Source organism: Chiloscyllium plagiosum, chromosome 37 (genome assembly GCF_004010195.1).
Source record: "Chiloscyllium plagiosum isolate BGI_BamShark_2017 chromosome 37, ASM401019v2, whole genome shotgun sequence".
NCBI classification, from domain to species: domain Eukaryota; kingdom Metazoa; phylum Chordata; class Chondrichthyes; order Orectolobiformes; family Hemiscylliidae; genus Chiloscyllium; species Chiloscyllium plagiosum.
The window spans coordinates 33,865,073-33,878,554 of NC_057746.1; the positions used below are offsets into that span (position 1 = coordinate 33,865,073).

Consider the following 13,482-nt stretch of genomic DNA (forward strand, 5'->3'; position numbering starts at 1 on the left):
TATCAGAGCTGGATGGGGATGTCCCGGGACTATACCCAGCAGCTGGACTGAGACCTGGGACCTCCCAGGGGCCATCATGGTAACAGCTGTGTTGGACAGTCATGTGACTGGCCGTATCCGGGGAGCCACAGGGTCTTGTGTGGGGTTTCCCAATTGTCCACCCACAAAAGTCCCAAGACTGCGACCGGTGCCATCTCTGACAGATTACACCACTTCACCTCCTTTCCCCGTGACAAGGTCAGTGCTGCAGCCTGAGCAGGAGGGTTCAACAACACAGTTGGCATTGCCCAGGTGTGGGCACCATCAACTGCACACACCTCAAACTGAGACGGCTGTATCACAACACTGCAGAGTTCATCAATAGGAGAGGTTCCTTTCCATCAATGAATTTAACATATTAAATATTCATAAATAATCAATGATATACTTCATTGAGCCCCAAAGTGACCAATGATGAATGTGGCCTCCAGTGGGCACTCGGGAACCTGTAAGCTGTGAGTACGGGCCATTGAGGTGTGTGGCCTGATGCTGAAACAGTGATTGGGAGGGGGATACACAGTTGGTGCCAGGCAGCTTTAACCACGTCACCTCTGTGCTGTGGGAAGCTCTGGGTTATAGCTGCTGTGCCATGACATAGACAGTGAAGAGGAACTCTCAACTGTCACACCCATCATGCATTCTGACAAGGAGGGCCACAGAATGACACATCTGGGGAATTTGTGGATCACAAGATGGCATCCTTTTGGGGATCACTTTTGGGGTCTCAAAATGGTACTGCCGACAGTGATGCCAGTGTATCCCGGGGCACATCAGAGCCCAGTTTACACCAGACAAGTGCAATGCCCCATGGGCAGGGCAGGGAGTTAATGAGGCACATTTGGGACGGTAGTGTGAGAAAACCTGCTGGAGCTCACAGAGAGAGAATCCCTCCAAGAAAACCACTGAGAATAACACTTTGCCAAAATATGATGAGATTCAGCCTTTGCGTGTAACTTTGGTCTCCTTGTTTAAGGAAAATTTAAATGTGTTAGAGACAGTACAGAGGAGGTTTACTGGATTGATACGTGGAATGAGTGAGTTTTGAGGATAGGTGAAACAGACTGAGCTTATTTCCACTCGAGATAGGAAGATTGAGGATTGAATTAGTTGAAGCATATCAGACTCTGAATGACCTTGACAAGGTGAAGGTGACAAGGACGTTTCCCCTCCTCGGCCAATCCAGAACCAGAGGGCACTGCATTAACATTAGGGCTCACCCTCTGAGGACAGAGAAGAAGGGAATGTTTTTGTCTTAGGGTTCTATACTTCAGAACTCTCTGCCTCAGAATGCTGTGGAGGTGGGGTTATTAAATATCTCAAAGACAGAGGTGGATAGATTCTTGTTAAATAGGGATTCAAGGCTGGTTGGGGACGATGGGAAGGTGACATTAAAACACAGACAGATCAGCCATGATCTTATTAAATGGTGGAGCAGGCTCGAGGGAACAAATGGTTTGCTTCCACTCCTATTTTGTACATACGTTTGTATCTGTCTCATCAAATCTGTCTAATTAAATATGGCAGGATCAGTCCTGTGTCATGGCGGGTGAATGAATTCTTTGTATGAGGAGGCAGTCAAGCCCCTCAGGGCAGTGTCTTCTGATCAGGTCGATGATCAGGAACAAGAGGGTAATGCTGCAAGTGAGGCAGTGAAGGTGACCCAAGGAATAGAAACACAGGGTCCTCAGCCTTTGCAATTGCTCAACAGGTTTTTGCCACTGTGACTAAAAGATTAATGAAGTGGGATCCACAAAGTGGCCAGATGTGTCATATCAGTGGCTCTCCTTGTCAAAATGCACAACAGGCCTGACAGTTGAGAGTTCCGCTTCACTGTCTATGTTGTGGCACAGCAGCTATAACCAATACAAACGCAGATAGTAAGAGTTTCTACAGATATTAAAAATAGAGAAACAAAATGAATGCCTGTCTTCAGGAATTTACGTTTGGGGAACAAATAAAGGAAAATGAAGAATTGGAAGTGTTTTATATCTTTCTTCTGGTAGGGAAGATATAGGGACCATCGTCGAGATGGACTTTTTTATTCATTCAGAGGATAAGGCTGTGTCGGCTGGGCCAACATACAGTGCCGAGAAAGCTGTAAATTAGGAAATGGATTGAAGATAGAATTTCAGGAAAATTGCAATTGCAGCTGGGAAACATGTACTCGGCAAAGTATTGGAGCTGCAGACAACGGTGTGCCGAGGCCTTGTTAGACTTTTCCCTTATCAGTACCTGCAGGGGGCCTGCAGGTTAAGGCTTCCTGTACATGGATGATGTCGCCGTTTTCTGCTCGGATCCACTGTCCGTGCACAGATGCATATGTGACCAAATTGAATGGGCCTCGTGAGCCAAAGTAAATCGAGTCAAGAGCGAGGCCATGCTCTTTGGGAACTGGGCCGACCAATCCTCCATCCCCTTCACTGTCAGGACTGACCACCTGAAGGTATTTGGTTCGGAGGGGCTGGGGCATCTTGGGGAGAGCGTATCAAGAAAGTGAGGCAGAAACTGGCCAGATGGAAGCTACGGTCGCTCTCCATCGTGGGTAAAAACCTGGTCATCGGGTGTGAGGCACTGTCAGTGTTGTTATATGTGGCACATGTGTGGCCTATTCCCAGAACCTGCGCCGTCGCATTTTATATGGAGATTAAAGATGGCCAGGGTCCGAAGGGACTCGATGTACAAAGCTCTGGGCACCGGGGTAAAATTACACCCAAAGCCACCCTCACCCTGGTGGCCACCTTTGTGTGTGGCTGCATCAAGCTGTGCTTGGATCCCCGGTACGTAAACACCAAGTGTCACTACGCACTGAGGTTCCACCTGTCCCCGGTGTTGCACAGGATGGGCCTGGCCCCGCTGCCGCGGAACGCTCCAAGTAGTTGGACCGTTCCATATCACCTGTCCTTTGTGGAGAAATTTATGAGGAAAAACACTTTTGACCACAAGTCCATCAGGAAGTGGTCAGCACATAGTGTCCTTGAGACCCTTCGGGAAAAAGAGAGGGCAGATCTTGTTGAGCAGTTTCCTGAGCAGACTGTCAAAGAACTTTCCAACAAGCACCAAGACATGGCTTGGCTGGTGGTGAGAAGGGCTCTGCCTGTGAGATTCTTTATGCAGGCCTGGACTCTCTGCCGCACCGCACGCTGCCCTCGAAGCAGCTGTGGAGGAGACGAGACTGTCAAACACCCCCTTCTGGAAGTGCCTACGCAGAGGAAGTCTGGAGGTGAATGCAGTGGTGTTTGTCGAGGTTCGTCCCGAGCAGCTCCGTGACGCGGGACTCCGTGCTCTACGGTCTGTTCCCCGGGATGCACACCAAGACCAACACCAACTGTGCCTGGAGGATCATCAACTCGGTGAAAGATGCTCTTTAGTCTGTCCGAAATCTGCTGATCTTCCAGCTGAAGGAGTTGACCCCGACTGGGTGTTGCAGACTGGCACATTCCAAGGTCCAGGACTACGTGCTGAGGAACGCGCTGAAGCTCGGGGCAGCTGCCGCCAAGGTGCGGTGGGGAAAGACCACCGTGTAATGTCTGCCTGCCTAAGAAGAACAGGGGGCCCATGCAGTAAGTGGGCTCCGCTGACACCTCAGCTAAATATATGGATGGTAAACATACAGACCTGTATATAGGAATGATTAATTCTAATCTCTATATGCAAAGAAATGGAATATTTACATATGTATGTCATAACCAATTGTACAGATCATCCAAATATTTTATGAATAAAGTATATTTTTGAAATAAAAAAAGTTTCTATGTTTATACAAACTTTTATATCTTCTGCCTGATGGAAGAGGGTGGAGAAGAGTATAACTGATGTGGAAGGGGTTTGTGATCATGTTGGTTGCTTTCCTGAGGTAACGGGAATTATAAATGCAGTCAATGCATGGAAAGCTACGTTGCATGGTGACTGGACTGTGTCCACAACCCTCTGTAGTTCCTTCCAGTCTTCGGTAGAGCAATTGCCCTACCCATGCTCTGATGCATTTGGATAGGACACTTTCTGTGGTGCAACTATACAAATTTCTGAGTCTTTATGGGTATGCTGAATTTCATTAGCCTCCTGCGGAAGTAGAGACATTTCTGTGCCTTATTTACCATAGTGCCAATGTAGGTGGACCAGGACAGATTGTTGGTGAGTGAAACTCCCAGGAACTGGACATTCTTGACCATCTCCATCTCAACACCATTGATGCGAATAGAGATGAGCCTTCCACTCCACTTCCTGAAGTCAATGACCAGCTCCTTCATTTTGCTGACATCGATGGAATGTTATTGTTATATTGTATTGTTACACTCTCTGTCTCCTTCCTGTACTCCATCTTATCATTGACATCCAGCCCACAATGGTGCTGGCGTCAGCAAACCTGTACATGGAGTTGATGTGGAATTTGGCCTCAGAATTGTGTGTGTAGAAGTGGGCAGCTGAGTATGCAGCCTGTCAGTGCACCAGTTTGAGGATTATCGTGGAACTGGTGTAGTCGCCTGTTCTTACTGACTGCAGCCTTTGCTTTGATTTATTGCAGTCACATGTACCTAAGAACAGTGAAAAGCTTTGCAGATCTTAGCAAATAAGGACATACAGTTCATAGTCTTCTTAGTTAGAGCAAGGCCTTCAAGGTCACAGCTGCACAGGGCATGCACAAAACAAGGTCAACATTATGTGACATTAAAGAGGTCTATTCAGCAATGTAATAACTGCAGGGAAGAAGCTGATACTGAACTTGTTGATGCATGTGTTCGAGCTTCTGTACTTTCTGCCTGACAGAAGAGGTTGGAAGACAGTACAACTGGGTTGGGAGGGGTCTTTGATGATATTGGCAGCAGCAACGGGAAGTGTAGATGTAGTCTATGGATGGGAAGCTGGCTTCCGTGATGGACTGGAAAGCGGCCTGGTGGTCAGCAAGTCAAGAATCCAGTCACAGGGTCGAGCAGAGACCTCATTCCCAGAGTTTAGAGATGAGTGTGTTTGGAATTGTGTTGAAGTGACTAGGGTTTCTTCCATCAACCCCCTGAACAGGCTGTGAGTTCCAGTCTCCCACCACCCTCTGGGGCAATATGCTTTTCTTCACATTTCCTCAAAATCTTCTGCCCCTTTACCTAACTCTGTGCCTCCCTGTTCCCACACCACTCTCTAGTCATTGATCCCTCCGCCAAGGGGAAACCTTTCTTCCTGACAGCACCTCTCATTATTTTATACATCCCAACACATCCCTCTGCTCCAATGAAAACAAAAGCAGCCTCCAGTGAATGGTAAGGTGGCTAATGGGGGAAGAGACCAGGGGGTGAGGGATCAGATGGCAGTGAATATGTGTGTTGGACACCTACCTTGTTCTCAGACAGAGTGAAGCTGACAGTCAGCCCAGACACACAGAGGAGAGAAGCTGGAGTCCGAATCTGCTTCCACCGTCCTTTCAGGCAGGACATTTCAGGTAACAATGCTTCACATCAAATATATCTCACTTCACATCAAATATGTCCTCACTTCACATCAAACATCTCCTCACTTCACAACAAATATCTCCTGGCTTCATATCTGCTTCATAGCCACCTGAACACGTTTAATTGATTCACATCACCTTCACTGCAAGAATTCCTGATTAACCTTGTCCACCACTGGTCTGTTAAATTCATTGACATTAACTGGGAACTAATCACCTATAAACCAAGTGCAGTCACGCTAAACTGCTGTCAGACAGAAATAATGGTAAGGAATTTTATTATACATCCTAATCACTTATATTACAAATTCATCATAAGGATTGCATGCATGGTTTAAATAACAGATCCTTTGATTGATGATACACCTGTTTTAAGCTTATGGCATAAGATATTTCTACAAAGCAATGATCTGTACACAATGACTTTATAAGACTGGCACATGTCACTGAAACAGAGGGAGCTCCCCACCTCCCAAATAAAAGTCACCTTCAGAGACAGAGAGCAGAAATACAGTTCATGATATACTTTCAGGATCAGGAAAAAAATGTGGAACAGTAACACTGTCCTGATCCACTAAAAATTCAGCACTTGCCAACACCATACATCAGACATTGTATTTAAAGCAATAGGTTTGCTGCCTAAGCTGGGATTAAGTAATGGGATCCGGTTGTTGCTAAGGATTGTGCAATACTGATATACTGATTATTCCAGTTGTTAGTGAATTTTCTCAGAGTCTGTGCATATTTATCAGTGATTATTGGTGTTTAAACATTTTCCCAGGCTCTGCTCATTTATCGGTGATTATTGGTGATACTTCCAGGTATTTTCTCAGATTCCTCTGTCACTCCCAGGATCTCTCATTAAACGAATAATTAATGGATACAATATCGGGCTGGTGAACTGTGATTTTTCAATAAGCTTCATTGCTGCCTAAGTGTCACATCTGGGAATATTGCACAATATTTTATTTGGAGGAAAGGATAAAATTCTCATCCTCCCAGATTGTTACTCTCTGGGGACAGATTTTCAGTGCTTCTACGTTTTTATCCCCATAAGTGATCGATGGGCTGAAGGAAGGATAGAGTTTCTCAGTAAATGTCCCAGTGAAAGTGTAAATAAGGGTCTTGTTCTCTGCGTTATAAAAGGACACCTTCCCTCCCTCATAGTCCAAGCAGATACGAATCTTTCTGGGCTGCACACTCAGCTCTAAGAGTTTTGGCGGTTTATCACAAGCTAAATACTCGTGTCCATTTTTCAGGTTCACTGTCAAGTACCCATCACCTGGAGTCAGTTTAAATTTCTCCCTCCTGATGCAGGACTCCTTGACTACACCCACATTCCACTCAGTTTTGTTCCCTACGTCCACCTCCCAGGAATGTTTCCCTGATGTGAATCCCTCTGATCCCAAGACGAAGACGTAGGGATCAAATCTCTCTGGATTCTTGGGAAGCTGCTGCCGACTCCCGATGTATCTCACAGTGCGCAGGTCCTCAGACAGTCTAAGGGAAGGGGCTGCTGTATTCGGGTCCAAGGTGACTGGAGCTGGGAATGGATGAAGACAAATAAGATGTTAGTAAGGCTCACTGTAACCTTCACAGTCGGGTATAGTGACTAGGAAAGTCAGCAATGAACCAGAATTAGAAATCATCTTCTCTCCCTCTCTCCCTCCTTCCCTCTCTATTTCCACTCCCTCTCCACACACTCCTCCTGCTTCTCAACCATTTTTATCTTTCTCCCCTCTCCTCTGTCTCTCTCTATTCCATTCCCCCATCCCTCTTCCTCACTTCAGTCTCCTTCTCCTTCCATCTCCACAGCAGCCCCTCTCCCTCCCCAGTTTACCAACCCTCTACCTTTTCCACCTCCTCTATCTTCCACTTCTTCTCTGCTCCTCAGCTCCCTTTCATGCTCCGTCTCCCTGCATTTTCTCTCTCTTAGTCTCTCCCTATGTCTCTCAGTGACAGTAAAAGAATAGCGACGTAGATCCCTGTCAGGATGATGTGTTGCTTGAAGGGGAATTTGCAGGTGGTAATGGTCCCATGTATTTGGTGCCCTTGTCCTTCTCGTGGTACAGGTCTCAGATCTGTAAATAAATAGTAAAGCTCCTACATTGGCACTGGCACAGTATATGGAAATCTCCAAGGCTCCAGAGTTTGAAATTGGGTCAGGGACACCTCCCTGGAGCAGATAGAAATTTAACAGATTCTGCATCTGCCCCCAAAATATCCCCACTGGAATTTCTGGGCCTGGGCAATTATTCAGTAAAAAATGTCAAATAGAAACAAGTCTGACAATTATTGTATTTACAACAGAATAACCAAAGTAAAATTCAGTTGTTTACAAAAAAATGGTTACAAAGAGACAGCTCCCTTCTACACATAATTGTAAAAATTGTTGAAAAGCTGGTGTCAGGAAACTCACACCCACCCGTATTAATCACCGTCAGCATCTTTTTCCACAGTCTGTACTGCAGGGAGCCAATGTACTTGCCCACATTTATTAAAGGGTAAACCTTCTGTGGCTCTGGGAGGGGTTGCTTCACACTGAAACAGAAGATAAAGGTCAGTTTTGGGTCATTCCATGATGAAAGATGAATATGTTAGAAATAAAAGTCAAATCAAGGATTTAAATTTTACCTTTTCTGTATATCCTGAAATCTCTGTGGAACAAAAACAATGAACACTTTAATACTTGGTGAATAATTTGCCACCATCGCCTTTGTGTTTTTACTTGGGTCCAGCTTACAGTTAAATGCACCAATGCTATTCGCCTTAGTAACCCTCTATGGTCACAGGTTCCACATTCTAATCACTGTCTGGATAAAAACATTTCTCCTGAGTGTCCTATTGGAACTATCATTGACTACCTCATGTTAATGGCCTCTTGATATGGACTCGCCTTCTGTCCTGTGCCATGACCATGGGTCAGAATTCCAAAGTGCTCTGGACTTCTTTAACTTGGAATTTCAAAATGTGCTTGAACCCTGCTAAAAGCAAGCCATCCCATAAGGAATATGTCACAAATTGCGGGTGCACTTTCTTCCTTTTGAAGCACTGAGGTTAGAACACCACTTTCAACTCTACTGGTGCATGCCAGTGGGACTGAACATTGTTGTGCGTACCAGACATTAGCATACTTTGCAGGTCACTATCCCCAAGCCAACATTTGTGTTGCAGGTCATGACTCTCTCTCTCTCAGTCTGCAAGCTAGATGTCAGAGAGAAAGAGAATAGGAGAGCAAAAGATAGGAATGGAGAATTCACTTTGAATTTTGGAATTCAGTCATGATTGAATAAAAGCCGGCCTAGAGAATAAAAACCATTCTGTAAAACAAAGGATCATGAAGATCGACTGCTCACCCGTCAATATCAACACGGCTGGTGACATCCGCAGCATTGGTTTCAACATTCAACCATCTGCCATTTGTGAACAATTCATAAACGATTCCATTTTATTTTACATTTTGGACTCACTTCTTATTTTAAATCTGCATGTATGTATGTCAGTAATTAATAAACTCACTCTTTATAAACTCAAACAAGTCCAGTTAAGTTTGCTCCTTTTGTGACACAGAAGGGATTTGTTTTTAAATTAGTTTTGTTAATAGAAATGGAGGAGGGGAGTGACTGAAGAAGGAGAGCCAGCTCATCCCTCCATACCCAGAGGCTTAACGGTTTGTTATACCCATGTGGAATTATAAGAAGAAGGAGAACCTCTCCAGGATCTGGGTGGAACACTATCAAAACCCTTTCAATAAGGAGACTTCCTTCTGTCAATCAGGTCCTCAGTGTTCTTTTTTTGTTCAAAAGTCTCAGCCAATTGAATCTTTCCTGATCTGTTTAAGACTCTGTTATCTCACTTTTTAGATTAGAATCAGTCTAAACATTATGGCACAGACTGAGAACACAGGGGGCTAACACCTTCAACATATTTGAGGAGAAAGTGAGGTCTGCAGATGCTGGAGATCAGAGCTGGAAATGTGTTGCTGGAAAAGCGCAGCAGGTCAGGCAGCATCCAGGGAACAGGAGAATCGACGTTTCGGGCATAAGCCCTTCTTCAGGATTCCTGAAGAAGGGCTTATGCCCGAAACGTCGATTCTCCTGTTCCCTGGATGCTGCCTGACCTGCTGCGCTTTTCCAGCAACAGATTTCCACCTTCAACATATTGTCTCGCTAAAACCAATTGTTGCAGTTAACCTGAGAATACAACTTTTAAAAAATAGTTTTGTGATTTACACTTGAAAGAAGTGAAACTACCATGGTATTCGAACAGATGAAAGACTCAACAAACAATCAAGGTATTTTTCATGTATAATTTCAGTTACATCACACTGTAAATTTTTGCTATAAATTCTGTCTCTTACAATTGTGTCCTCCACAACCACCTAATGAAGGAGCGGTGCTCCGAAAGCTAGTGCTTCCAATTAAACCTGTTGGACTATAACCTGGTGTTGTGTAATTTTTAACTCTGATCTGTGTAACCTGTCAGTCCTAGTGAATTATTATTACTGCTTCTCTGTGCCTTTTTATAATATGGGACTCTTACTGTTCATGGATATTTGAAGAATTCTCTAACAGCATTTAACATAACCTCTCTGCTTTTCAGGATTCCGCCATTAGAAATGTAGTCCAGGGTACTATTTGCTTATTCTCTGGCCTGACTGACCAGACTCACTCCTCTTATTAATTTGTGCATGTGCTACTCCAGATCCTTGTGCCCTCGACCCCATTTAGCTGTTTAGTTCCTCAGCTGAATGTAGCCTTTATATCCTCCCTTTCAAAATAAATCACCTCACACTTATCTATATTTAAGTTCCTTAACCAAGTGCACACCTTTTCTGCAAGTTTATTAAAGTCTTTCTTCATTTTTTTTGCAATTTTTTGAGCTAATTTCCCAATTTGTGGTCTGGTAAATTTTGAAATCATACTTCCTATTCCTGAAACCAACTTGTTTTTATAAATCATGAAAAGGTTGATTTTTAAAATTTATTCACAGGGTGTGGGCATCACTGGAATGCCCGGCATTTACCACCTACCCCCAGCTGCTCATAGCACAATTAAGTTTTAAGTATTGCTGTGAGGCTAGAGTCACATGTAGGCAAGACCACAGATGGATGGCAGATTTCTGAAAAGAATCAGATGGTTGTTATTCTCACAATCAACAGCAGTCCATTGACATCACATTAGTAATTCCAGATTTCTAAACAATTTAATTTCTACCACGGCAGCATTTGAGCCTCAGTCCCCAGAACATTATCTGAGTTTTTGAGTTAACAGCTGAGTGATAATAACACTAGGGAATAGCCACCCTTGCTCACGTAATTTCTCAAATCAAGGAACACAATTTAACTTAAGTCTGTGCAGTTGTCATCCCTATTGTGCAGTTACAAATACTTTATTTGTTTTTAATCAAACAGCTTCTGGAGGAGGTAGTGGTGAGCTGCTTTCTTGAACCTCTGCAGTCCCTGGGACACACAGTGCTGTTGAAGAGGAAGTTCGGGATCTTGACCCAGTGACAGTGAATGCAAAGTGATACAGTCCTGGGTCAGGATGGTGCATGGTTTAGAGAGTGACCTGCATGGTGATCCTGTACATTCGGGTCTCTTATCCTTCTCGGCAGAAATCAGGATTGTGTTGGAATCATCCCCAGTTCCTGGATGAGTGCACTTCCCTCAACACTCAAGAAGCTTGATACCATCCACGACGAAGCAGCCCACTTGAAATGGCATGACATCCACAAACATTCAGTCACTCCCCCACTGATGCTCAGTAGCGACAGTGTGTACAATCCACAAGATGCATCGCAGAAATTCACCAAAGGTTCTGAATAGTACCTTCCAAAAATGTGTCACCCATCACCCGAAAGAACAGCAGCAGATAAATGGGAGCACCATCCCCTGCAAGTTCCCCACCAAGCCACTCACCATCCTGACTTGGAAATATATCACTGTTCCTTCAGTGTCACTGGGTCACAAACCTGGAGTTCCCTCCCTAACAGGACACTGTGGGTCTACTGATAGGCAATAGGCTGCAGAGGCTCAAGATGGCGGCTCACCACCCACTTCCCCAGGCAACTAGAGATGGGAAAAACAATGTGCAGGCTCAGCCAGCCACACCCACATCTCACAACTGAGCAAAATAGAAGTTGGTGGTGGTTGTGGGTTTGAAAGGAGCCTTGCTGAGTTACTGCTGTGCATCTTGTAGATGGTACATACTGCTGTCACTGGACACTGGGAGTGGAATGACTGACTGTTGAAGATGATGGTGAGGAAGTTAGAAAGCCACAAAGGGATCAGTTCCATTTTAATTCTTTTTCCTGACACACTGGGGACTCAAGGGTTAAACATTCCACTGCTAAAAGGACTCACTGCAGTATCAAATGCATGCATGTCCATATAAAATGAGGCAGGACATCACAGTAGGGGGCGCAGGCTGACTCAGAGAACTGCATCCTCTGGAGCCATACATGTGGATTCCACTTGCAGTCTCAGGCAAAGGTACTTGTCCTCCCTGGGCAAGACTGATAGTCTTGGTCATAACCCTATTAACTGGCTCCTCTCCCATTATCATGCTTCCCCTTCCTTTTAACATAGGTATGTGAATCCCACAATGAGAACAAGCAAAGTCCTTCTGTTTAAATCTCCGCCCATCAACACATAATTATGAAGAATACGATAACCAGTGTAATCCATCCACTAGTTATCACAGGACATCGGCAATCACTGGGCCTAGTAAAATTATAATTACCTATCTTAAACAATGTAATGACAATCAAGCATGTGACTTATAGACCTTTTGCATTATTCTTATTAAAAAATACTGCCTTTGTGTGTAGAGCAGAGATTCGTGGAGAAGTATCACCACAAGTGAACTTGCAGCGTTGGTTGGTACCTGGGACTTCGATGTTGTGGCTATTACGGAGACATGGCTAGAACAGGGACAGGATTGGCTGTTGCAGGTTCCGGGATTTAAATGTTTTAGTAGGTTTAGAGGTGGGGGTAAAAGAGGGGGAGGTGTGGCATTGCTTGTCAAAGATAGTATTACAGCGGTGGAAAGGACGATGGATGAGGACTTGCCATCTGAGGTAGTTTGGGCTGAGGTTAGGAATAGGAAAGGTGAGGTCACCCTGTAAGGAGTCTTTTACAGGCCTCCTAATAGTCCTAGAATCATTGAAGAAAGGATTGGGAAGGTGATCCAGGAGATGAGTGACAGTAATAGGGTGGTTGTTATGGGGGACTTTAACTTTCCTGATATTGATTGGGAAAGCTATAGCTCAAATTCGTTAGATGGGTCAGTGTTTGTTCAATGTGTGCAGGAGAGTTTCCTGACACAATATGTAGACAGGCCAACAAGAGGTGAGGCCATACTGGATTTGGTTCTGGGTAACGAACCAGGCCAGGTGTTAGAATTAGAGGTAGGTGAGAACTTTGGGGATAGTGACCATAATTCAGTGATTTTTACTCTCGTGATGGAGAGGGATAAGTGTGTACTACAAGGCAAGAGTTATAGCTGGGGTCAGGAAAATTATGATGCGGTGAGGCATGACTTAGGATGTGTGGCTTGGAAAAGTAGACTCCAAGGCAAGAGTGTAAATGATATGTGGAACTTGTCCAAGGGGCAACTATTGAGTGTCCTTGATAATTATGTACCTGTCAGGCAGGAAGGAAAGGGTCGTGCGAGGGAGCCGTGGTTTAATAAGGAATTGGAATCCCTTGTTAAATGGAAGAGGGCGGCCTATCTCAAGATGAGACGTGAAGGTTCAATTGGGGCGATTGAGAGTTATAGGGTAGCCAGGAAGGACCTGAAGAGAGAGCAAAAAGCAGCAAGGAGGGGACATGAAAGGTCCTTAGTAGATAGGATTAGGGAAAACCCTAAGGCTTTCTATAGGTATGTTAGGAATAAAAGAATGACTAGGGTAGGAATAGGTCCAGTCAAGGATAGTAGGGGGAAGTTGCGTGTGGAGGCGGAAGAGATTGGGGAGACACTGAATGAATACTTTACTTCAGTATT

General features: G+C 44.6%; 1 protein-coding gene across 2 annotated transcripts in view; it reads right to left on the minus strand.

Annotated features, from left to right (window-relative positions):
* LOC122541488 (zinc-binding protein A33-like) overlaps window positions 1-13,482 on the minus strand; it is a 492,570-nt gene that overhangs the window by 465,754 nt on the left and 13,334 nt on the right. Inside the window, exons 4-6 of one of the 2 annotated variants that reach the window (XM_043678298.1) lie at window positions 8,111-8,133; window positions 7,902-8,017; window positions 5,738-7,019 (exon numbers count right to left, since the gene is read on the minus strand). In XM_043678298.1, coding sequence (XP_043534233.1) covers window positions 6,442-7,019; window positions 7,902-8,017; window positions 8,111-8,133 — 717 coding nt within the window. In that variant the 3' untranslated portion in view covers window positions 5,738-6,441. Of the gene's footprint in view, window positions 1-5,737; window positions 7,020-7,901; window positions 8,018-8,110; window positions 8,134-13,482 lie in introns of those variants that run through there. The other variant, XM_043678300.1, reaches the window with a different exon arrangement.